This window comes from Rhinolophus hipposideros (assembly GCF_964194185.1).
Source record: "Rhinolophus hipposideros genome assembly, chromosome: 16".
Lineage (NCBI taxonomy): Eukaryota > Metazoa > Chordata > Mammalia > Chiroptera > Rhinolophidae > Rhinolophus > Rhinolophus hipposideros.
The window spans coordinates 18,016,601-18,042,465 of NC_138062.1; the positions used below are offsets into that span (position 1 = coordinate 18,016,601).

The 25,865-nt window shown below is 38.5% G+C and overlaps 1 protein-coding gene and 1 long non-coding RNA gene across 3 annotated transcripts; one reads left to right on the forward strand and one right to left on the reverse strand.

Annotated features, from left to right (window-relative positions):
• The first annotated feature begins 648 nt into the window (after positions 1-648).
• Positions 649-7,616, forward strand: LOC308509584. Its single transcript, XR_013995212.1, has 4 exons — positions 649-2,122; positions 3,547-3,616; positions 5,248-6,621; positions 7,107-7,616. It is a non-coding gene; the product is annotated as an uncharacterized lncRNA (long non-coding RNA).
• GYPA (glycophorin A (MNS blood group)) lies at positions 4,715-24,491 on the reverse strand. Of its 2 annotated transcripts, XM_081077748.1 has the most exons (7): positions 24,388-24,491; positions 20,930-20,998; positions 14,214-14,303; positions 12,258-12,290; positions 10,683-10,768; positions 9,267-9,345; positions 4,718-6,035 (listed from the first exon to the last, which is right to left on the reverse strand). In XM_081077748.1, the coding sequence occupies exons 1-6, from the start codon at positions 24,422-24,424 to the stop codon at positions 9,292-9,294; spliced, it is 369 nt and encodes a 122-aa protein (XP_080933874.1). In that variant the 5' UTR covers positions 24,425-24,491; the 3' UTR covers positions 4,718-6,035; positions 9,267-9,291. The 2 variants fall into 2 exon arrangements, with proteins under 2 accessions (XP_080933875.1, XP_080933874.1); XM_081077749.1 differs by lacking the exon at positions 14,214-14,303 and having other exon boundaries at positions 4,715-6,035; positions 24,388-24,475.
• Between the last annotated feature and the right edge of the window lie 1,374 nt (positions 24,492-25,865).

Consider the following 25,865-nt stretch of genomic DNA (forward strand, 5'->3'; position numbering starts at 1 on the left):
TGCTGCCGAGGTTCAGAACCTGCTCAAGATAAGGCAGCCACAGATCACTGGTGAAATTGCACAGCAGAAGCGTTCTCACATCCTCACCATGTACACCTTACTCTTTCCTGAAACCACTGTTCTCTGGGTGTGTCTCAGGCATCACTCAGGTCTGCAAGTTTCCCTTGAAAAACGTGTCACCCTGAGCCTGATGTATTTTTGAAAATTGAGATCACTGTATCTCTGGGCCTTCAGGATCTGCTCTAAAACCTTCTTCACCTGGGAGCTTGTTACGTGCAAAATTTAAGGCCTCGTGCCTTAAATTCTGCTGAATTAGAATCTGTGTTTTAATAAGATCCTCAAAGGTGATTTCATGTGTACACAAAAATGTGGAAAGCACTGTTTTAAAAACATTTTGCCAAAGCAAAGTAAAATAAAAGCAAAATAAAAGGAAACCTTATTTTGCCAAAGCAAAATAAAATGGCTATTTACAGGTATCTTCAGGTTAACATCAGGGTAACTTGGATTTTTCTTTTTTTAGTTTAGATGAAGATGATTAATAGTATTTCAGAGAAACTGTGTTCATCTGGAATTTTAGCTATGCAGCTAGTCTGCCAGGGGTTTCCCTAGTGAGTTTTAATATATAGTAAGTCCTCACTGAATGTCATTGATAAGGTCTGAGGTTTATACCAAAACCAATTTTACCATAGGCTAGTTGGTGAAAACAAAAGTTCCTACGGCATCCCATCATTACAACAAACGAAACATTATTCAAGGACCTGCTGTGGTAGCATTTATAGGTGTGATGTACAAACGGTTAAAGAACTAGACTTGGTGACAATGGTTTCGGATGGTTGTGTCACCTCTTTCACAGGAAAGAGTTTTTAACATTAAAACGTGAGAGTAATTCTCAGCTTATTTATCCTGCTGTATACTCTCACTTTTAGGACACCGCTGATCTGGAAACAGGTCAGTTGTGTCCTGTATTGATGCACGGACGACAATATCTGCTGCCACGTTTAGTCAAGTTCCGCTTGGTAGAGAGGGCCCTTCACACTTCAGCAGGCCATTTAGACTTGACCGGTACTTTATAGTGGAGTCACTGCCTGGCTGTGTGAACGTTGCCTACAGGTGGGTCAGTGTTCTCATCCGAGGCACAGAACTTAAGTCTGAGTAGCAGGGAAGTCAGTAATGTGATGCCGCTCAGCAGTAAGACCACGTGCACTGCCCGAGAGGGACATGGTGCCGCTTTGAGCATCCATCCCTATCCTTTCTAGTCCTGCTTGCTCATGAGCCTTGCCACCTGGGAACAAGTCTGGAGTGAAGATGGCTTTTTCAGAAGGTTTCAGGGTGATAACGTTGACTGTTAGTGCCCCTGTTTTTATCAGCACCTGTATCTTGAGAGAGTCAGAAATTCAGGATTGGCTCTTGTGCGTTTCAAGGTTTGGACCCAGCAAAGCGGTGTGGACTGATGGTATCCCAGCCTCCTTTTTCAAACATTGCATTCTCTCTTGATACAAATTGTATGGCTATACCACTCTCTTCCACTTGCCACATTAGGAGGAAAGTCTATTTTGAGGACGTTTATAAAGTATGAGAAGTGAGTGGTGTGGAGTGGGTAAGTTGGGCGTTATTGTTAAAATGGGAGTTGGGGGCATACACTTGAGAGAGGGCAGCAGAGGACAGGCTGAAGCCCTCAAATCCTGGCTGTTTCACTAACGGAGTGCTTCCTTGTGGCTTGTGGCTCATACTGCCACATTGTTTTGAGTCCTGCGTTGTACTCTATCCTAGAATGAAGAGATATTTGGTATTAACTTTTAAAAAAAAAAAAAGATTTTTATTGGGGAAGGGGAACAGGACTTTATTGGGGAACAGTGTGTACGTACTTCCAGGACTTTTTTTTTTCCAAGTCAAGTTGTCCTTTCAATCTTAGTTGTGGAGGGTGTCATTCAGCCTCAAGTTGTTCTCCTTTCAGTCTTAGTTGTGGAGGACGCAGCTCAGCTCCAGGTCCAGTTGCCATTGCTAGTTGCAGGGGGCACAGCCCACCATCCCTTCCAGGAGTCGAAACCGGCAGCCTTGTGGTTGAGAGGACGCGCTCCAACCAACTGAGCCATCCGGGAGCTCAGCGGCAGCTCATTTCGAGGTACTGTGTTCAATCTTAGTTGCAGGGGGCGCAGCCCACCATCCCTTGCGGGACTTGAGGAATTGAACTGGCAACCTTGTGGTTGAGAGCCCACTGGCCCATGTGGGAATCTAACCTGCAGCCTTCGGAGTAAGGAGCATGGAGCTCTAACCGCCTGAGCCACCGGGCCGGCCCTGGTATTAACTTTTAAACCCTACTGTTACTAAAAAATGAATGGCCCATCAGTTTGTTCCTGACTAAAGTATAAAGCTTTGATTTCAAGAATTACCATTAATAAATTTCATGAAATTGGCCTCAACATATCTCATGAACCAGAGACACAAAGTCCCCTGGGAGCGATATTATTCTTTGTTAGTCATCCTCTCTTTCTCCCTAAGGTAGCATACTACTGCATAGTAAACAAAGAACAAGAATCACATACTAAGATTTTGAACCTGTAGAATAGGGAAGGTGAATGAGACAGCCACATTCCTTATGTTCTGGGTTATATTTGGGAGTGTATCCATCTGCCCCTGTACATAAGAACACCTTCTCAACGTTGCAAGAGAAAGATCTAAATTTTGAACTGGGACCACTATTACACGACAATAGATCATTGAACCTGAAAGAAAGTGTGTAAATCTGATGTCATGTTGACCATAAGGCAAAAGCCAGACCAGATGAGAGTTGTGTGCCAAAGTGTGCTCAGGAGTTTGGCATCTGTGCTTTCTTTTTTCAGATGCAAAGCTAGTAATTAGTGATTGCAAATCTTTCAGAAGATTGAAAAAAATCATAGACTTAAAGGAGACATTTTCCAGATTTTTACCCAAAGTAGCCAATAAATGCCAAATACAGGGTTTTCCTAGAATTTCCTAATAAAACTATGAAACACTGTACTCGTTATTGAAATATAGACTATGGTGTCGCTCTCTCAAGGTTTTATTTTGTTAATCACTTATCCTGCAGAAATGAGGGACTTTCAAAGTCTAGCACCTACTAGATACTCTGGTGTATAATTCATACTGACCTAAATTTTCTTTTACCAATAAATAAAAATAGAAGGTCACATGGCCAATGGAGGCAAACTCATAGATGCTACTTCCATTGTGTTTTAAATCAGAGGTAGTACTGGGTTTCATCTCCCATGACAATTTTGAGGACTAGTGGTAACCACTTGGCGTATGGATTTGGGGAATTCAACAGAAACATTAGTCATTGGTCCATAGCAATGAGAGAATCTGATGAGCAAGAACTGTGATGACTCCTGCCAAGGATGCAGAAGGGTCCCTTGTACTCTGTACTTGGCTTGACCTGCGAAAGGGTCTTCCAAAAACAGAAAAATGAATAGAATTCCAACTGATTTTATCTCATCGCACTTCCTAGTGTAAAAGTCATGACATGTGACTCTGACATAATGTTTTGTGTTTTGTTTTTGTCTTCTCTAGCTTGTGGGACCTGTCAAGTCTGACAATTGCGACAAACACCCAGGCTCACACAGGGCTGGAGGAGAAAGAGGTGTGTGAGGCTGCAGCAGTCTTCGTGTGTTCGTTTGTGCCTCCCTAGAGGCTGCCCTGCACTTTGGGGATGATGTGTCTATTTTCATTAAGAGGTTGTTTGCGCCATTAATTGTTCTGTCAGTATAATGGTTATACGGAGTGAGCAAGACTCAGAACATATAAAGAAAAATTAGTTATGTCTCCTGTGTCCTTTAAAATGTATTCGGTGGAACTGGTTCTTCCATTGTTCTTGTATCAAAAGCTGGGTAAACCCCATTACTATTCCGGTCACTGTTAGGTAATGAAAAGGACACAGACCTGTGCATGATACTGGGTAGAATTTTCTATTGATGTTTGCTTAAATGACATCTGGCTCTTAGGAGGTTTTTTTTGTGAGACATTTGCTACATTTGATAAAATAAATGTTTAGAATAAACCAGAAGGCTCTTACCCAATTGCTATACATTAATCTCACTAAAATACCCTTTTCACCACGCCTTTTCATGGCTCCCCAAATGCTCTCTTCACAATGTCTCTCCCCATTCTTCCTTCGTTTCCTCCCGAGTTTCTAAGACCCTTTGTTCACACCTCCACTCCAGGAAACACCCAGGCTTGCAGGATAAAATTGTCTAATCAGCTTCACCCCCACCCCCCACTCCAGTCCCAAATTTTAAGAAATCCAGCACGAGCCACACATGGATCATGTTGGCTTCATAGGTAGGATTTCTTTACTGTCATCTTACGCCAGTGTAATTATAGAAATATGAAAAGAAGAAAGGTCATTATTTTTCCGACAAACATTACATTTAAATGTGAAAAGTCCATAGATAGAACTACAGAGAAATTAACTGAAAAAGTTCAAAGAAGTTAAAGCAATTCTTACTTGAATTATTCTCTGAATTCTCTAACCCTGGTCTAGATCGCACAATCACTTTACTTTCTTATTGTCTTCGACTTGTAAATTATCTTAGAGACAAGTTTATTGAGTCTCATATTATCACTTGGTTCAAGGTTTTATTTTTATTGAAAAAAGTACATTTAAAATTGCCTTGGTGCTTGGATCATTTGTTTGATTAAATTAACCCAATAATACTATTAAAACTACTTTAAAAAAATACATACCAACAGAAATATACCATTTTTATTCTTTGTTTTATGTAGTCCATTTAGTATAAGAACATTCTCTGAACATACAAGTAAGTTAAGATTTACATTTTTTAATTTATTAAAAAATAAGTTGCCAGGCCAAAATATGCACATAATATTATTCACTTAATTATCACACAGCAATTGGAAGCCAAATAAAAATATGGATTTCTATTAATGTGGAAATAGAATATCACAGGAAGGTGCTTCTTTGGTTTTATACTGCTTCTTACGTTTCACTGTAAATGAGTGACATTTGTATTGTCACAAAGCCTAATCTCATATCTAGAAATTTCTTTTAGATTATTTAAACCAATTTCCAAAGCTTTATTTATAAGAGAAGCTGGGACTGGGTGGATTAAAGAATTGAATTGACAACTCTAAAAAGAATTTAATGGTGACCTATTAAATATTCACCTGCATGTTAAATTTGCACATCTTGTTTCATTTACAAAGTTGTTAAGTTTCTTTTGGAAGGGAGTCATTAATGTGTTTCTTTCTCAGGTTACTCTTGACCATTTCCGTAAATCACTCTTCTGGTGGCCTGAAGAAGTTAACGCTGTACTGTAAGACAAATTATTTTAAATGAGCCATTTATACATATGTAACTTCTCACTTTTTAATGGGAAATTTTTTTGTATTGATTTACACATGAAATGATGAATGTGAGTGTCATTTAAGATGCCTATTCTGTGTATATGTACATATGTGTATGTATGTGTATATGCAAGGCATTTCCAAGTACAAACTTCATTAGTATAACTAAAATATCATCATTATCAATGTAATACCATATCTTGCTGGTTCATCAATGAAGGAAATGATAGGATTTCAGTGTCCCCTTAATTTATTTCAAACAATAAAAATAGACTCAGAAGTTTAGGATGAGAAGAACTTAGATTTCATCTATGATGTAACAAGCCTTTCATTTTACAATCATTAAAATACAAGAGAATAAAATCAGTTAGTCTTTAAAAACTGCAGATGATGCCTACTGAAGTTTTGGATCTAAATTTCCAAATCAAATGACTAAAAATTATGCTAACACATGAAAGCAAGCATAAAAAGAAATATTTGTTCTTCATTTTGAAATATTAATGAGTAGTGATATTTTCCATCATTGAGTCCTGGACTTGAGGATGAAATTTTTATCCTGAAATTGTACAATTTAGGAAGGTATACAATTTATTTGTGTGTCCAATTTACATGTTAATTTTCACTTGACAGAAGTTTTGTGTCTTTTAGTTCTTCCAAAATTTGGTTTGGTGAGCAGATTCTCATTGATTACTTTTCTGTAGAGGGTTATAGAGAGAAAATAAATAATATGAGACAGTTATATTTAAATACAGCAGGAAATTAATTCATAAAATACATTTTAGAATTTTACATTCTTACAGAATTGTCCTTGCATGCAATTGTGAGGAAATGAAAGGAATTTCCTTTTAGACTATCTCTATTAGAGTTATGTGTAAAGATACAGAATTACTTAGCAAATCTATTCTAAAAGCTTTGGATAAGAAACAAACATAATTGCTGTGCTTTTAGTATCTACAGAAATGAGAAACTAACAAAGAACTTTTGTAGGGGCAGAATATAGTGGGAAGGCAGTAAATGATAAGTGAGTTGAATTACATATGCATGTTTTGAGGTTAAGGCAAGCTCCCTAGTCTGTAATCTCTCTTGGGAATAACCTTTTTCCTTGGGCATAAACAAGGAGAAGTCTGTACAGAAACTCACTGCTAAATTCCCCTCTGATTCTAGCATGTGGAGGAAGGGCACAGGATTGGTCTCCTCCATCAAATCTAATGCTCCATCTTTCTTGGTGTTACTCCAGGAGAGTTCGTGAAAGGAATGTGAAGAGGCTTTGCTCTTGTTGAAGTGAGTTTTTGCCAATTTTCTTCTATTTGAGTTATCATAGGAACTGTGCACCCCAAGCTTTATCCCATGAGAAATGGACTGGTGGAGTCGTACCTGACCACTACGATGGGCAGCTAACTCAGATTCACTTCTTATCATTTTCCACCAAGCATAAATCATGTGCAAGTTCAAGGAGGTTAAAGCAATTCATCCTTTATCCCCTCACATCTCTAGTTCTTGGTGAGGTGGCACGATCACTCTAATTCTCTTACTGCTTTTGGTTTATAAATTACTTTAGAGTAGTATTCTACAAGGACAGGACTGAAGCATTTTTAAATCATCTTACGTATTTTCTAACATTTCCTGTGAGGTGGGATCAGATTTTATAATCCATTTCAGTAATTTACTAGACACATTTAAAAACTTCATTTGCGCAAATATGGGGAAATTAAATGAGCCTAAAATTTGGTTCATCTGACTTTCCACTGTCTTTACATATATTTCAGACAGGAACGGAAAACCAGAGCATTAACCTTGCTAATGTGGACATGGAACATTTCTTGGTACACCATACGCTGTTTTCTTCCAGGCCTTGGTTCACGCTGCCCAACTGCCTTGCCCTGAGAACGTCCATTTCTCCTTTAAGGCTGGTCCCAGGTGAGCCTGTCTCCAGAAGCCTTTGCTACCTGCCCCCGACTCCTTCAGATGCTATCACCTCTGCTACCTCTAGCGTGTTTACTGGAATGGCCACATTCTATCTGTCTGCCCCACTAGACTCTCAGATTCTAAAGGACAGAGAGTCATAATGGTATATTTAATGTGAGTGTGGTGCCCAGTCCACAATGAGCATTTGATAAATGTTTGTTGCACTTCAACTTAAGAAGGATATTTTAATGCACTTTGGTGAATTAAATTGTCCCAAACTTTTACGGGCTAGTCCACAGAGGGGCTCAAGTTTGTATTTAAAAAAAAAAAAAAAAAAAAGCAGAGGAAATGCTAAACACTAAATCGTCACCAAAATAAATAAGTAGCTAAAAGGATATATAGAAATTTAAGTAACAAAACATTAGGCTTTGAGTGGTAATGGCTCATTTTAAAAACGACATCAAAACTCTTTTTTTCGGAACAATGCAGACTGTAAATAAGTACATTACAGATATTTGTTCCAGCAGCAAGTCCTATAACAAGATAACCTTAGTAAATGAAGTGAATCTGGTACATGACTCAAAACTTTGTTGTTTTAAATATCTGCAGATAGGATTTCATTAATCCTTTTAGCTGAGAATTATGTATATGCCATTCACTCTACAGACCTTGCACTTCCTAGGATTAAATAATTATGTAACAATCATCCTTAAGCTTTAAGGACCCAGAAGATAATGTGATGAGACAAGTCCTGCATATGGGTTATGGAGTTTTGGAGGATATTTAAAAATCTCTATTTTTTTATGATCCCCCAAATCTAGAAAACCTAGCAAGTCAGTTGAAGATAAGAGCTTCATCCAGGATAAAAACTGGAATCTGAAAATTTACAGGACCTCATTTCTGTCATCATTTCTGATAATTCCGGGGAAACCTTCCATCCATGTTGTAGAAGGCGGAGTCAGATCTCTTTTGCTGGAGCATTAAAGCCACAGAGGCTTGTTCTTGGTGGACATCTCCCAAAATAGATGTCACTTTAGTTTATACTTCAGATAAAGTTTAATAGGAACTAGATACTCAATTAGTAAAGTTATACAAGAGGCCATAATGAATGAGATAAACGAAACTGAATAGATACTTAAACAAATATTCAAGGTAGCAACCACTGATCAGCTCTTATGAATTGCTCAGATTCTGGTATGGAGGCTCCAGCATCATTCAAGTTTACGTTTTTTTCTGTAAGGAACTATAAATATGTGGGTGTTTTTTAATGTAAAAATCTGCTACGTTTTAAGGCTGGAAATGCTCTTTTTAAAAAATACTGCATGGGTCAATACTGTTCTGGATGAGCAAAATATACCTACAGTCCTCCAAGATGTTGTGTATTTACTTAGCAGCTGGGAGTGGAAATGAAAACAAGGGGCCAAGTGACTGGCCAGTTGTTCAGAAGAGGTCATTTGGGAGTGGAGCCTGTAGTATAGACAGACACTAGTTAACAGACACGAACACTCACTCACTATGACCAAGAACTGTTTCAGATGCTTTATTTGTAGCTCTTCTAATCCTCATGGAACTCTATAAAATTGACACTATCATTATGGCCATATTAAATTACTTCTACGTTAACTATCATTATCCCCATCTGAGTAGCTTGCCCAAGGTTCCAAGTGTTAAGAGTGTAGATTCAAATCCAGGTGTGGCTCCAGGTCTGGGACTATTAAACTATTCCCCTTGCAAGGTCTCCTTTACACAGCTTTGCAGTTTGGAAAATAAGTACACAACAGAACTTAGCTTTTGCCTTACTTACAGTATTTGTCTTACTTTTTTTAAAAGATATTTTAAAAAGGAGAATTTCATTATGCTGCAGACATAAAAATTTTTTTAAAAAAATCTTAGAGAGCACTGATGATATATAATATAATGGTATCCTAATTGGACACACCCCTCCCAACTCAGAAAGAAGTAACTCATTAATTTGTTTCCCTTCCCAAAAGGCAAAAGACAATAAGAATATTCACACCAACCTGGATTTCCTGTTTGTATAGAACTTCAAGGACCATCTGTGTCATCTGAGAGTGGAGGTTGTATGTTAAGTGAACTTTTCTATAAATAAAAACCAGAAAAACATTAATGTCACTATTTTCTAAACAGGACACTATAAAGAAAAATGGCTCAGATTAAAAATATTTTTTTTTGACTAAAGTTTGTTCTCTTTCGGTTAAATTTACTTTGTAGAGTTCTTTTCTGGGAGAAGTCATTATTTCATAGATATTTAAAAACTTGATCTAAAATTGTATTTCTAAATAGTATTTGTCATTTCCATAGGTGAATTATTACCCCAAACATGGACTCTGTCATATTTCCCTACTATAATAAAAAGCTAAAATGGAAATTATTTTAAGAGGTAAGATCTCTTAGTCACACTGACCACGACCCAATTCTTCTACATCCGTGTAGATTCTCTCTGAATTTTGTCAACTAAGTATTTCATTGACTTTTTCAGACCAAGAGAGAAGACAACTTAGTTTGTCACATATACACAAAACAAAAGGAGATATTTTCTCCTCAGTATTTATACTGCAGACAAGAGGAGTTATCTTATATTTAAGTCCTTACAGAATCTCTCATATTACAGCAAACACTCTCCATTACTTTACTTTTATTAAGAAACTATTATTTAGAGAAAATTCATTTACACAGTCATGATAATCAATTTAGGTTTAGATGATTATATAAGTCACCTAACGGAAGTAAAAGTTAAAGAGTTAAAAAAAGAAAAGGGCAAAAGAATTTGTTGTCATTACCAATCTTAACTCAACTATACGGTTCTTTTGTGACTAGACATTTAGTGACCTAGGATTACAGTTCCAATTACAGCATCATAAATACATGTGCAAATGTTATGTCTGAAACAAATGATGGTTATAGGAAAGGTTATGTGCTTTGGAATGTGGTTTCGTTTGGACTTAAAATTAGATTTAGTGATAAAAAAATCACTCGTGCTGGAAAATTCATGGGTGAAGTTTGAAAAATTCGTTTCAGGAAATACGAGAATGAAAAAAAGTAAATGTTTTATAAACATATGTAAACATATCGTTATTTTAAATATTTTTCAAATAAACTAAATGCTATAATTACAAACTTGACTATGTCATCTGTAGCCATCAAAATATATTAAATCTAGTTAGATGAAAACTTTGGAGGATCTTCCATTGGAAAGTGAAGATAGATCTATATTTGGGGGTTCCTTTATAGAGAAAATGCAAAAAAATAAAAAAAATTCCACTAGCGTAACTCAGTAACTTCCCTGTGTCCAGTTGAAAAAAATGGAGTTTCATGGAGTTTTGTTTATCTGTGAGTTTAATTGAACCCAGAGGAATAAACTCTTCAAGTGATGTTCACACCAGTATTTATAGGAAAATTAAAAACTGAATTCTCACCTGAGTCAGGCGACGAATACAGTAAGCAAGAAAGAGTATAGTTCCAATGATACCAGCCATCACCCCAAAAATAATGCCTATTATAACTTTAGGAGAAAAGAGAGCAGAAAATTACAAAAGTGTAAAATAAATGACCACATATCAATTGATAAATAACAGTTAAAATCAAGGTGATATAACTTTGCCTTTTTATAGAAAGAAATTAATATATTTGTATGTATTATATTAATATACTTCAGTATATTTTATCTTTTCAAATATTGTATTTTGCAGTAACCATGCAGAAACTGAACCTTTGAGTAGTAAAGTTTTTGGTCCACAATGACACAAGTGACAGAACTAACACCCAAGGGTGCCAACCCCAAGTCAAGTGTTCTTTACAGGCCCTCACAGACATAATTTTGGATGACAGTTTTGTGGACATGTTACCCCAATATGAGAAAAGCCACAAAGTCTGTCATAGTTTCAAAGTGATGACAGAAAATAATGCCTGGATATAGAAAAGGGTACTGGATGGATAACAGAATGAAACTGGTATAAACAGTTTACAAATGAAGAAAAGAAGTCTGATGAATTTAAGTTACTTATCTTAGAAAAGACAACTAGTTAGAAGTAATTGTAATTCAGGTCACCTATATTCTAAGCTTCTGTTCCTTCCACAGTATCCTTATGCATACTCTATAATATAATCATTAAAAATATTTTTCAAATCTTTCACGTGTTGGGAATGAAACAAACTTTAAGTTAGAGGTATATTTGCCTATCTCTCATAGGCATAGTATATTTGTAGTGCTTCCAAATGAAGTAAATAGAACTGAAGACAAGACATAAAGGTAAAATGGCTTATTTATTTGGCTTATTTCTATTTAGAAGTTGCATTGTTGATAAAAACTAAAAGTAACTTTTTCTCCCACTGGTATTGCCCAGCTTTCCTGTCCACTTAGCTTTAATTTATGAGATAGCGATTCAGTTCTACAATCCGTTTTTGTTCTTGAGGAGTATGGACACAGGCTAAATGTGAAGGGAGGCTTAGAAGGGAGGCAGAACAGTGAATAAGCACATAAATGAATAAAGCCAGGGCTACAGCATCATCTACGGGGGAAAGCTACAGTCTCCGGTTATAACAGGTCAGGAAGGTTGTCCCAAAGTGGTAGCATAGGGCCAAGAAAAGAATCCAGATGGAGACATGAATGGTCTGTATTTATTCTTGATATGATGCCAATTAATAAGAAGATTTTAAGCTCCTTGCGTTCTTTAAAGTACAGATAAGAGAATTTCAATCATTTTATAAGTCCTTAGACTTTTCAAGGAACCATGGTTGGTGAAAAAGTTAAAAAACATCTAAATTAAAAGTAAAATTATTATCAAGTTATGTATTGCTATTTCTAAAACATTTAAGACAATGAGGAATGCCTATTTTAATTTTTAAAAAGCATGTTTTGTTTGCCTTTATAACTTTGTATGAAAAGAAAGTTATTAACATATACTCTTTTGTTTTTAAAATTTACACTTCTTATTTTCTTAGGCATAATTTATAATGTAATGATTGTCATTTCATGTCAAATATTACCATACCTGGTTCTGAGAAACTGTGGGCAATTTGTTGTCCTAAAAAGACAAAATTTCAAAGTAGGTCAGAATACATGGGGCATATCTAAAAAAATAAATACCGTTTTGAATTAGATTATATAGTGGCTTTCTTTTTCTTACATAACTGTGGTTAGGGAGCTATTGTTCAACTTTCACCAGTTAGCTAGTCAGATTCATGAGATAATGTGTCAGTATTAACACTGGTAATCCCGATACCTACTTTCAACCAACAAATTTACATGAGTCAGAAATTAGCAAACCATCTTATTAACTGAAGGGAAGGATACGAGAGGATATTGGAAGAAGCCCCTGTGACTTCTACAAGAAGCAGTACATTTTTTTCAATGTAGAAATGGTGAGCAGAAAGGAGACACGTGCAGCCATCACCCCACATGAACTTCAGTCCAAGCCCCAAAGAAGCAATGTTGCTATATCAACTTTCCAGATTTATGCTACAGCCACCAGCTGAGTCCCAACGCTTACTGCGTCCTACAGGCGCTTTTCTCAACTGTCCCACTAAATTTCCTGTCTGAAGTCTCTAGTAGTTTCCTAATGCTCTGCCAGAGTGAACCTCCCCCGTAGCAGTCCACACTTCACATTTCTTTTGTCGGTGGTCTCCAAATGCCATTTTCTGCCCTGAAGCTGTCTTACTACGATGCCATACAATTTTCTTGAATTTAATTACTACAAATAAGACATTACACTATACTGCAACACATAGTCAAGGCCTATGGTCATTCAGTAGCAGTTGTTTATAAAGGTTAATTAGGGCTTAGCTTCCCTTTGTGACAGGGATTGTTGTGGTTGGTGTATGAGCTCTGGAATAGAACAGATGGGGCTTCAGCTTCGTCCTAGTTGGGTGGCCTTGGATAAGTTTCTTAGTATCTCTGTGCTTTACTCAACTTACTCAACTTAATATCTCTGTGCTTTAGTATTCTCTTGGGCACATGGAAATTAGAATCCCTATCTCTTTGGATTCCTCTGAGGATCAAATTAGATAATGCATGAAAACTCCTAGCACAGCACCCCTCCATGCTAGCCACCATTTCTAGGATTCATGGCATGTAGCAATCTGTGTGTCTGTAGTTGGCCCTTAAATGCTTTCTGGCTTGACACCATCATGTTGGCTTCACATGGAAATCATTGAAAATTAGAAGCCTAACAATGTCCTAGCTTTCCTCCCTTGGTCTCTGTTAAAATTTGTTCCTTCCATTTATCCCAGTACGTTTTCTTAATGTTTCTATTAGCTAATAATTTCATAGCCACTCTAAGTCTTCTTCGGGGCTTTACTTTAAACCTGGAGTATCCTTACACCCCACCTACAAAGGACTCTCTTTCTTTCTACTTTCAACCATCTCTTGTTAAGTCATCTCATCCCTAGAGAAATAACCAGAGAGTGAATGCCACCTGACCACCCTTATCTCAGCACCCAGCTGGCCGTATGGTTCTCATTTATTAGGTAGTTATGATGTGTCAGGCTTTGAGCTAAGCCTGAGCTAATTTTGAGCTAATTTTATATACATCTTCTTAGTTCATCTTTAGAGAAACACTGTGACGTAAATATTATGGGCTACATTGGAAAATGGAGAGGACAGAGGCCCGTTGGGGAGATTCACTCAGGGTCAGTGGCTGGGACAGCTGAGCCCCACTCAGATTCACCCCAGGCCGTCCACACCAATACACTCTTGGCTCCCTTTTCCTGGCCCACCATTTCAGGGTCACATTCACCCTGTATGTGCTTTGCTAGATTGCTTTAATTTCTTTAACCCACAATATTGTTTCTGTGAGATATTCCAGAGTGAGAATTCCTCTGGAGTAAGGACTGTCTTCTTAGCTTCCATTTCTCAGTCTTTGTCAGTTTCCTCACAGAGACAGGTCCCGTTAAATAGAGTTACATCATAACAATAACTCCAGAGCAACTGTTTTAAGATATGGACAAACCTGTCTTCCCTCCTGAGGGGGGTATTCCTCTAGCTTGTGTCTTTAAAGCAGCAGTAGTGGGTGCTGAGCTCCCTGCCGCGGTAAGCAAATCTGTGTAAAATAGAGGTTAAGAAAGGGATCAAGAATGAGGTGACTAAGTACACCATAGAGCACATCACAAAAGACAAAGTCATCCTACGTCTCCCGCAGGGGCAGCTCCAGAAGCTGCATTTGCAGAGCATTTTACATAATGTGGGGAAATAATCTCTGTCTCATTACTCCTTCACTCCATCTCCCAGATATAATCCTACTTTCTCAGTAAAAATTAGAATAAAGACACTCTTAAATTCAATTTTCTCCTACCCTGATAGCAGGTGAATCTATTCTAAGCTTCCTCACCCCCACTTTCTTCCTTATGCATCTGCATGTGCTTAAGCTACTCTCAAAGTTCAAGGTAAGGAAACCAAAATCCGACAACCCGCCACCACCACCAAGAATGTTCTAACGCTATATTATTTCACAGCAACAGCCCACACGTCTATCTGGGTCTCCCAGGTTTCTCAGGCCCTAATCAGCTAATAGACATCTGTGGACATACTCAGTTGTGCAGAGTTGCAAAATGTCTGTGAAGTGGATTTAATATAAACAGGGCTTTTTACAATAGACTCTTGAGTTGGGTCAACTAGGTAGAAAGCAACCAAGTAAATCTGTAACCATTAAACAACAGACGTGGTTTGTCTGAAGCTCTCAGGGACTGGATTACTGAAGAGTCTCACCTGCTTTTTCTTTTTTTTCTTGCTCTTGTGCTGTTGTGCTCTGAGCCCCTAGCTTTCTGTAGCTAAATCAGCTTTGAATAAGTCTGCTTGCGTTGTTTTCAGATTACAGATCAATTCAAGTATCATCCTATTTAATTCAGAATGTACTTTTACATTTATATCACAAGGTCACTTGGAACATCTAATCCAACTTCCTTACTTTACAGGTAATATACTTGGTATCATAAAAATTAAATAATTAGCTCAGATTAACACAGCTGGTAATATGGACAGAAAGCGAGACATCCTGCTGACTTCCAATGTCATTCCGTCTCCCAGATCTCTGCCTTGTTGAGCTCTTGTCAGCAAGATTTCTTTGATGTGTTAATTTAGTAATTGGTGAATGCTGGAGATTCACTGAACACAAAAAAGACAAATTTCTTGACATTCCCAGACATCCTACGGTCTAGAATTTGAATAACAATCATGTAGTCTTCATTTTGATGATTGTTTCACACCAATTTATTTGCACTACTGAAATTTCTTAGCCCTCAGTGTCCCCTTGCTATAGCCACCAGGAGAAACTTTTCTGCTCAAGCAATATTGACATGAGGGTCATTTTCTTACTCTTTTCACCTCTTCTAACAGGAGCACATCCAGATTATTCCTGAAAAATGCCACTTCTGTCTCCAAGAGAAGCATATTGACCGTGCGGTATTATGGAAGATGTGCCCGGCATCTGGCTACCCAGCAGCAGATGGGTTTGGCGCTGCACAGTTTCTTAGCTACCCCAGGCTTTGGAAAACTTACTTGGAAGTCCTTACCCCAGGCCCACTTGCAATGAAGCACTGGCTGAACCATGAAAGATGGGTAGAGTTTTAGGTGGAAATGTGGAGGAAGGAGAATTAAGGTAAAGAAAGAGCATGGGCTAAAATACAGAGAAAGGAGAGGACGTGTGCACTCAAGCAGAGGGTAGGGCGGCCGCTAACAGGCAAAGGTAGGCAAATTTCAGATTAACAAGGGTTTAATGATCAAGAGGCAAATGAGTACAAAACAAAATAGGAGGGTAGGTTTAGCAAGGCCTCAAACTCCTAGTTTAGAACATTTTCTTCACTCCCCAGACACTAAAATGGCATTTGCTGTGGTGCTTTGTACACAGTACATATTTGTGACCTGAACTGAATCCCATACTTTAAGGTCGGGGAAGGGTGGAATGAATGAATGAATATTCCAATATTAAATATCCCAAGTCAGAAATATTCCAAATTTGCTTGGTTTTTGTTCCCTCCTGACTTGCAGCTGATAGAAGTCTCATCTTGCAAAAGCAAACTCTTACAAAGATACACCCTGCCGTACAAAATGCCTTAAATAGTTTCCAAGTCAGAAATATTCCAAATTTGCATAGTTGTATAATCTCACAATTTACACCTACACAATATCTGAATTGTTCCAGAACATTCACCTTTTTTGTCTCTTACCCTCACTGCCTTGTCCTTGCAGTTGCTCAGGAAAACTCTACCAGCCTGAGATGTCTGTGTGGGGGAGAAGGGAGCCTGAGAGGGCCTCTGCCACCGCTCCCATTATACCAAGGAGGCAGGGTGACTTGTGAGCTCAGAACACAGTAGGGAGACAGTTGGGAATAGAGCTCCAGCCTCCTAATATTCTGCTCAATCCATGAAACCACATGGCTTTCCCCAACAGTTGACATTTCTCACATAGAATGTTTTCAGAAAGAACAACAGTACAATGCAACTGTGGACAAAATACGCTGTCTTTTTGCTTTATGCCAAAACTTCCAGTAGCTGAACTCCTGTCACGAATTGACCATCAGCTCAGGCAGCTGCAGGCTTGGTTTCAATTCCCTCCTGTTTTGCAGCTGATAGAAGTCTTATCTTGCAAAAACAAACTCTTACAAGGGGACACCCTATGTACAAGATACCTTAAATAGTTTCTAAGTCAGAAAACTATATTTTCTAAATGTTACTGTTTCTTGGTTTTGCGATGACCGTGAAAACTGATCGATAAATTGATTTGTGGAAGTTCTCCCCAGATAATTTATGGTAAAACAGGAACAAAAACTCCCATCCAATGCCCTTTCTACTGAACCTTCCTGTTTAATATGCGATGAACTTATAAATGGGGATCTTGCCTGTTCCAAATGGTGTTTGGAGAAGGCTATTGCCATGAAGCAGTATTTTAAGGGAAATATTCAATTTTGCTTTTGAACCAAAGCCTTGAAAAACTCAATCTGAGTCAAGTTGTAATAATATAATCAGATGTCCACCTGTGTATTGTCATTCATTTTTCACTTTTAGAAAGGTTTCATTAAGCCAAAGTAGCCAATTAAAATTCAGCACAATTGAACTTTCTAATGGGTTAAGTGCCTGGTGTGATAACATTTGAGCTAGTGTTTTGAATATTTTGTTTGAATTCTCCAGTCAATATCTGTTGACACAAAGCTACAGCCTGTTAATGGGTGCAGTTAGTGGTCCAGATGTCCAATGCTTTGTTCTTATGTCACCTTTATCTAGAACTAGAATAGTTTCAGAAAACAATTCAATATGAACTTGGTTTGCTTTCAAAATAGTAACATTCACAATTCGACATATTCAATCTTGTGGTTTTTGACTTAGAAAACCTTCTCTCCCTCACAGTGGATTTCAGTCTATGCACTTTCCAGGGGGCAGCTCCCCAGCAGTGAAACACAGTGGATCGGCTCTGGTGGAAGCCAGGGTGACAACCCCGGAACCTTGAACCTTGAATCCACAGACACCTGGGAGCAGCTTTAAGGACCTCCACAGGAACTGAACTTGGAAGCCCTCAGTTTACAAATGAGTTTTCAAACTGCAGGATGGGATCCCTGAGTGCAAGATTTGGTAAGTTTTTTCTATAAAGAGATAAAGAAGACATATTTTTGGCTTTGTGGGCCATGTGGTCGCTGTCTCTTACAGCTCTTTAACTCTGTTGTGACAGTGCAAAAGCAACCATGAGCAATAGGTAAACCAAAGCCTAAATGAATCAGTATTGCTGTGTTCCAATAATTATTTACAGATATGACATTTTTAATCTCACGTAATATTCACATGTCACAAAATATTATTCTTGGGGGTGTCTGGTTGGCTCAATAGTTAGAATGTGGTACTCATAACACTAAGGTCACTGGTTTGAGTCCCACATGGGCCAGTGAGCTGCACCCTCCACAACTAGACTGAATAAAACGACTTGACTTGGAGCTGATGAGTCCTAGAAAAACACACTGTTCCCCAATATTCCCCAATAACAATTAAAGGAAAAAAACCCAAAAAACAATAACATAGAGAAATGGTTAATTTTCAGTAGTAATCAAGGAAATAAAAATTGAAACATAAATACACCATATCATTCACTTATCCTATTGGCAAAGATAAAAAGACTTCTGGCACACAATTTGGCAAGAGGGGACCGAAGCAGATACTCTCAAAATTTAACGATGGGTGTATACCTTGATATAACTTTGGGGGAAGGAAATTTGGCAATATTCATCAAAACTTTTAAAATGTGCATACTCTAACATGGAATGGTGAGTTACAAGGATGTCCATAATAGCATTGTTTGAAAGAATATAAAGTAGAAACAACCTACATATTCAAAAGCATAGCCTAGGTTAAGAAAACCATGGTTTATGCATTTGATATAATATTATGAAGCCATTAAAATGTTTTACAAGTGTGTTTACTAATATGGAAAAAAATGCACTTTCAGGAAGAAGCAAATTTCAGAATACTGCATAGAGTAATTTCTTAAGTATATATTTATAACCATATCTAGAAAAATATATGGAAGATTTGCACCAAAATGTCCAGTGTTGATTTCTGGAGAGCAGAGTGGGAAACACACTGTCCTCTCTTGGGGGAGGAAATGCAGTGTGTTAATTGAGGATGAAGGTTCTCCAGTCAAACCTCCTGGGTTTGTCTCCAGCTTCACTGTTCACTGACCGTATGACTTTAGACAAGTTTTTAAAACTTTCTGAACCTCTGTTTTTTCATTTGTGCAATGGGGATAATGCCTACTCCATATTGTTGTAGTAAAGATGAAAGGAAATAATCTAGGTAAAGGGCTTAGCATGGGAGGTATTAATATCATCAACTTTTCATTTTTCTTTAATGAATATGTGAAAACTTAAAATATACTCCATGACCCCATTAAACAGATACAATAGAAGTCCACCATTCTCCTCTCTTTACATATGGTTTATACAAAGTAAAGAACTCATTTTCTCTCTCACTGGAAACGTATTCTGTATCACTGGATTGACAGTACCTAAGGCCAAAGGTGGTACAAAGGTCAAGTGGAAGATCTCTAACTGCTACCTGTGTGGACGCTTTTGAGGAATATTAACAAGTGAAGGTCACAGGAGGTTAAGAGTACAAAGGCCTAATGTAACCTACAAGGAGGTCTCATTTTCAAATTGGATTGGAAGAAACATACCTCAGCAGAAAATCTTTAACTTGACTTCTTCTCCATTTACTACCAGGAAACTCAGTTTCTCTTCCCTGAGTCAAGTGAGTTTGTTTCTCTTGTTTTCTTCCTCATTAATGCTTATTTATCACACTTCGAAGAGAAAGGCTCTTTACATTGGACCTTCAAAGCATGTTGCTGAAATGGAGTCTGATCTAAATCATCAAAGGGGACCAGGCTCTTGAAGCGGTGAGGGTCAGAACTCGCCTGCACTTTGCACTGGGGTGTGGTATGGTACTAGGGGACTGAGAGAAGAACAGCCATCTTTTATGATTTGGGGCTTACAGTTTTTGGAATCATGTCGTTTCCTGAGACAGGGATGAGCCAAAATGCTGCCTGACTCCCACGGTGTGAGAGAAGTCTCTCTGTGAATAAACTGTCCTCAGGTTCTGTATCGGGCCACTTTTCTGATACCCTTAGCTACTGGAGCAAGGTTATTGGGGGTTTGGGGTATCATAACAGACACAAGCCATATAAAAAACAGAAAATGGAATCATTATTCATGATGGGTTATTTCATACGTTCCCTGTCAATTGTTGCTCTTTTCTCTACCAGATCTCTGAAATCACTTTCAGCATATATCATAACCAAGTTTGTTCAAGTGGTAATAAACCCCAATGAAATGAATGCTGGTAGCTTGGTTTTCCTCTGTTAATGTTTCTTAAACATTGAAGACCTCTTCATGAGGTCTTAATTAAGAGGTCTTTAATGATAAAGACCTCTTAGAAAACAGAGATTGTGTTTGTTCAGTTTACTTGTAAAACATATTTAAACTGTTGCTGATTACAAGTTATGATTCTCTTTGCAAAAAATGTAGAAAGTATTAAAAATCAGGAAAAAAAATTACCCACAATCCCCACACCCGGAGAGAACACTGGGACGTTTCTTTCTTCTTTTTTTTTTTTTTACTGCATATTTTTATTTATTTTAATTTATTAGTTTCAGGTGCACAAGACAAGGTAATACTTAGACGTTCATCATTCATGTCCCTCACACTGTGAACCCCCCTCCCCCCATCCACTATCCCTCCGACCTCGCACCGAGCCATCACATTATATATATATAAAATTATAGTTGGCATTCATTATTGTTTAGCTTCTGGTGTACAATGCCATGATCAGGCATCCACAGTATCCCTGAGGTGGTCTCCCAAATAGGACGCGTGTCCATCGGATACCCAACAAAATCTTTACAGCATTATTGAATACGTTTCCCAAATTAATTTTCAAAAAAAACCCTGAGGCCATCTTGTGGTTACCAGCTGCTTCCTAATCCCTTCACCTTTCCCCTCATCCCCCCTCCCCCACCATCTAACAACTCTCGTTTTTTTCCTTTTTGTGGGACGTTTCTTTTCAGTATTTTTGCTTTAGTTTTAATTTAGTTCATTTATCAAAGAAAGCCACAAAGATAGGTCCTTATTAAATATATGGATATGATAATAATGGCTGGAAATCTATTACCCACTTGTTTCTGTTAGTAAATTACCTGTTGGTTTAGGAGTGAGGACATTTTCCAAAGTAAATGTGTTGTTGGCAGATGATGTAGAAATATAACCTATAAAGACAAGTTGGGGAAATTATTTAAAATGTGCTTCCCAAATTGGTTCATAGATGTTTTCAACAATCCTTTAGAAACCAAAGTAAAAATAAATTTATCAGAAGGGTGTTAAATTCAATTTTGCAATTTAGAACCAGTATAATTTATTGTTGAGATACTGTCCACTCGTTTCCCTCTCTTAGGACGCTTTCTTCAAAGGAATTCATAGTGCAGTGTCTATTTCGTTCTAAAAACCCAATTTCACACCAAACTGAAGAGATTTATAGGTTTGAGAACTAGGCTCAAGCTCATCTCAGGGTGACCTTTGAGGACTCATTGAAGTTTAGAGATGAAAGGGATTTTAGATACCGTCTATTCTGTGCTTTATTTAATAGGCACAGGAAACTGAGTCCCACGGGGGCTAATTGATTTTGCACAGTTAAACTAGTCGGCAGCAAAACTCTGGTTATTTGTCATTTCTGCAACTATTAAATATGTATTGACTGCCTACTATCTGCCTAGCAATGTGTGAGATACAGAAATAAAGACCAGTTTTACTTTTAAGAAATATACATAGTCTTGTGGTCCCTGAAACTCAACTCAGAGTCCTTTCCTGTAACAATTAAATGGACAGAAAGGCTCTCTTTTTGGGTCACTGAAGAAGAAGGAAATACCTTGCTTCGTTAGGTCATTCTAGGCACATGCTTTTGAAACTGGTGTACCTGCACGCAGGGTTATGCAGTTAAGATGCAAACGAAATTATGGCCTACCTACACTGAGCTCTCATTTTGCCTGAACAAATGAAAACAATATTCTTTTCTTTTCCTTCTCTTCCCTCCTTTCCTCCCTCCATTCCTCTCTTCCTCACTTGCGGATTCAACCAATATTCTACTATGTATCAAGAGTTGTGCTAGATTCTGGGTATAAAACAGGCATGAGAATACCTGTCCCTTTGGATATTCCAATTAAATCAATATATTATGACCTAGAATGCAAATTTTGCATGATTTTTAAAAGTAAAATCAGGAAACTTGAGAAGGTCCTGGTTTATGACATGATTTCCTAGTTGAAGTGACGTAATACTGGATTCCCCAATTCTTAGCATCAGAATCTTGTTTTCAGATAAAAGCTTTCGTTATTCCTTGGACACACTACGTTCTCTCCTGTCTCAGAGCTTTTGTTCCTTTCTTCCATTCACCTCCAGTCCCCTTTTCCCAGATTTTGTAAGGTCGGCTTCTTATTGTTTAACTCTCAGCATAAATGTCACTTACTAGAGAAAAATTTCCTGCCACCCTTTTCTAAAACAGCTTCTGCGATATGTTTATCACCTTACCAGGTTTGATTTTGTCTTGTTTTTCACTGTCGGTTGTTTTCATAATTTACTTGTTCTGTTGAATGTCTGTGTTCCCTCCCTCCGTGCACCCACGCACACTGCATGTACCCTCCATGGGAGCTCACTGTCTTTCTGCTCTGTCCTTGCTGTTTAGAACCTGACAGAATCACTAAACGAACAAATGAGTGAATGACTGGGAAGCAAATTGTTTACAAAAAACTTACCTTTCATGTGGCAGATGACATGTCACATTGGAAATACTGCTTTATTTAGCCTTAAGATTACTGGAGAAAGCAAAACAATCATTTCTTTTGCTAGAGCCAATGATATGTTTAACCTTCCTCACACTTTCCAGGTTCCCCTCTTACACGTAGAAGCAAAGGTGGGAAACCCTGTTCCCATACCTTTCTATGATCCTATAAAGTAGTCACATCAAGAGAGTTTCTTCGGAAGATGCAAAGATGAGAACAGCACTGGCCCGGAAAGGCCGGGGAAGCCTTCGGTGTCATACAGCCTCAGTAACCTAGCCATGAAGGGTCACTTCAGGCCCTAATCCAGTGGTAGACACTGCTCCAGCAGATAGAATTTCTTTCTTTCCCAGAAATCCTTTCCAAATTTTGGGCAGCTCGAAGACGCACAAAGTATCTCCATCTATTTATGCCCCCCTCCAAAGGGAAAAGTGTCTACTTTGATTGAGTAATTCCACTTTGCCCTCTGAGAAAACACAAAGAATACCTCTTCTCCTGTGTAAAACTCTACCAATATTTGAATATATTTAAATATTACACCATACACTCATTTTTTTTTCTTTAAGCTGTCTTCATACTTTGCTACTTTAAAAAATTTAGCATAGCTTTGTTAGTCTTCTGTTTTCCTGTAATTTCCCCTTTCTCTGCCATTCAGAAATCACCATTGCAATACCCAGGTTTGTTCCCTAGTCTATGGTTATCATCGTAGCTAAATACTGATTTAGTTCTTTACTGTGTGCTGGGCACTGGAGTCAGGACGTTACATTAATTATTTTGCTTAGTCCTCATGCAATTACCATGAGGCAGGTACCAATCCTGGCTGAAGCGTGCTCCTCATAGATGATGCGGAGGCAAACAGAGGTAGGTCATTTGACTTGGTTGTTCCCCAGGTTTTCAGAGGCGGAACCGATTTGAACCCAGTTTTCTCTGTCTCTCATGCTAGCGCTATTAACTATTTAATACACGGTTTTTATGCCCAAATGTACTTTAGCAAATGCTGGATCTCTTCCCTGTCCCCTACAGAATGCCCAAGAGATCCCTGATACTTGTTCTGACTTGAGTTAGAGCAATGTATGATGGGCTAAAAGTATTTCAAACGACTGCTTCTCCTTATTTATGTGCTGGGCACTAGTATTTCTAACACATAAACACTGAATTTTAAGAAGACATTTACCAGGAAGAGGCCCAAAATAATGGTAATTTAATACAACCTAAGAATACCCCTACATTATTTCTTTACTTTAATGAATTAGATTCAGATCCCCCAAACCACATAACACCTAAGCCAACAGAGTTGTTTTTCCTTTTTCCTGCCTCACACCTCAGGAATGGACCCACAGAGAGATAAACATGTCCCGTATGGTTTCAGAGTTCATGCTTGTGGTTTGTACCTTTCCAACGGGAGAAGGAGGAAATTATAATTTTTTGGAAAACTTTTTAAAACCTGAGGACTTTATATTCACCATCACCCTGATTAACGATTCTTTAATTTAGAAGTTAACCTCATTAAAACACAAAAAGCCACAAATTAATTCACACCGAAATAGTTCTCATACTATTTGATAAAATTCTTTTCATTCTAGCTAGGCTTAGAATTAAAGCGTGCTCCTCGTACTGGAAAACTGTGATCCAGCCACAATGACTGCCTTTCTGCTGCCATTTCCTTCCCCTTGTCAGCTGAGTTCCAATAAAATCCATGTAGCAGACCGGGATCTGACGTATGTATTCATTTAAGTAAGGTAGAATTAAAGTGGGGTACTTTATATTTTAATCTATAATCTCATAGGCAATATAACAGCATCGGGCTAAAAACAAACTCCACTTACCTGACAATAGTAATCCAATTATTATATTTCTGTACATCCTGAGATCGTGAGCTGGTTCACAACAGTCAGTGCAAGAAAAGCACCAGGGATGACTGAGAGCGGCAGTCTGTAGCCCCAACCTGCAGACTGTTATCTTTCAGGCCCACCTTCCGGAGGCTGTCATTCGTTGATAGGCCTGGGTGGCATTTGAAATTATGCAAAGTTGTTCAACAACCCCTTTCAATAAAAATATATGGATGTCTGCCTAACTGGGATAAAAGTGTGAAGTAAAATCTTCACTTCAAGGAACTGGCTGCTATGTTAAATTTACTTTGCATAAATTAAGTGGGCATTCACAGTTGGCCTAGGAAATTGACAACCCCCTTCTAGACTACAACATGAGGCTCCTCACTGAGGACACAAGTAATAAGTGATTGTACCCGGCACCTGAAACTGGAGAAGAACAAGAACCAGTTTCATCCAGCAGAACTTATCCCCTTGACCAGACCTGACCTTGAACTAATTATAATGCCATTATAATCTCATTCACATTTCGGTTACTAGGACTCTCAGCATGCATCTGACGCCATGACAGGTCCAGAGGAGCCAAATAAGGAAGAGAGAGCAGGAAACTGAGGATCTCACCTACTGGCAGGAAACTGAAGAGCCTTGTCAGTGGGTTGTTAGCAAACCTGCCCCAGGGAGGTATAAATACCCTTGGTCAGGACTTGCTGGGTGCGACTCCATCTCTGAGTTTGCCCACACTTCCCTCTTATGCGTGTACTCTCATTTCAGTAAACTTCCTGTGCTTTCTTGCATCTGTCTCGCTCTTGAATTCTTTCTTGTGCGGAGACAAGACCTGGTCACCGCTGCTCTGGGTTGAGTCCTCTCTTGGACATCCCTGTGAGCGTCCCACAACAGCATCAGTCAGGAGCCACCCAATTAGATTAGGAAGGCCTGAGTCCAGGCTGTGAGCCAGGCTGTAGTGGCTGTTCCGCAGTTAGAAACCTTTCATTTTTAATGTGGAGATTCGTGGGTGCGGGATGAAAGTGACTTCTTCACATGTGAGATAAATGTATTTGAAAAATGTAATGACTATTTTTTTATTTTTTTTTAAAGATTTTATTGGGGAAGGGAAACAGGACTTTATTGGGGAGCAGTGTGTACTTCCAGGACTTTTTTCCTAGTCAAGTTGTTGTCCTTTCAGTCTTAGTTGTGGAGGGCGCAGCTCAGCTCCAGGTCCAGTTGTCATTGCTAGTTGCTAGTTGCAGGGGGCACAGCCCACCATCCCTTGCGGGACACAAACCGGCAACCTTGTGGTTGAGAGGACACGTTCCAACCAACTGAACCATCTGGGAAGGTCAGCAGCAGCTCAGCTCAAGGTGCCGTGTTCAATCTTAGTTGCAGGGGGCACTGCCCACCATCCCTTGCGGGACTCGAGGAATTGAACTGGCAACCTTGTGGTTGAGAGCCCACTGGCCCATGTGGGAATTGAACCG

Excerpts from the sequence above, each read along its gene's own strand:
- GYPA (XM_081077748.1), bottom strand. The coding sequence starts at position 24,424 with ATGTACAGAAATATAATAATTGGATTACTATTGTCAG. Across the intron at positions 14,304-20,929 it reads CCTCACTCCTAAACCAACAG|ATTTGCTTACCGCGGCAGGG; the intron begins GTAATTTACTAA and ends TATTTTACACAG. Across the intron at positions 9,346-10,682 it reads GTATTCGTCGCCTGACTCAG|AAAAGTTCACTTAACATACA; the intron begins GTGAGAATTCAG and ends TTTTATTTATAG.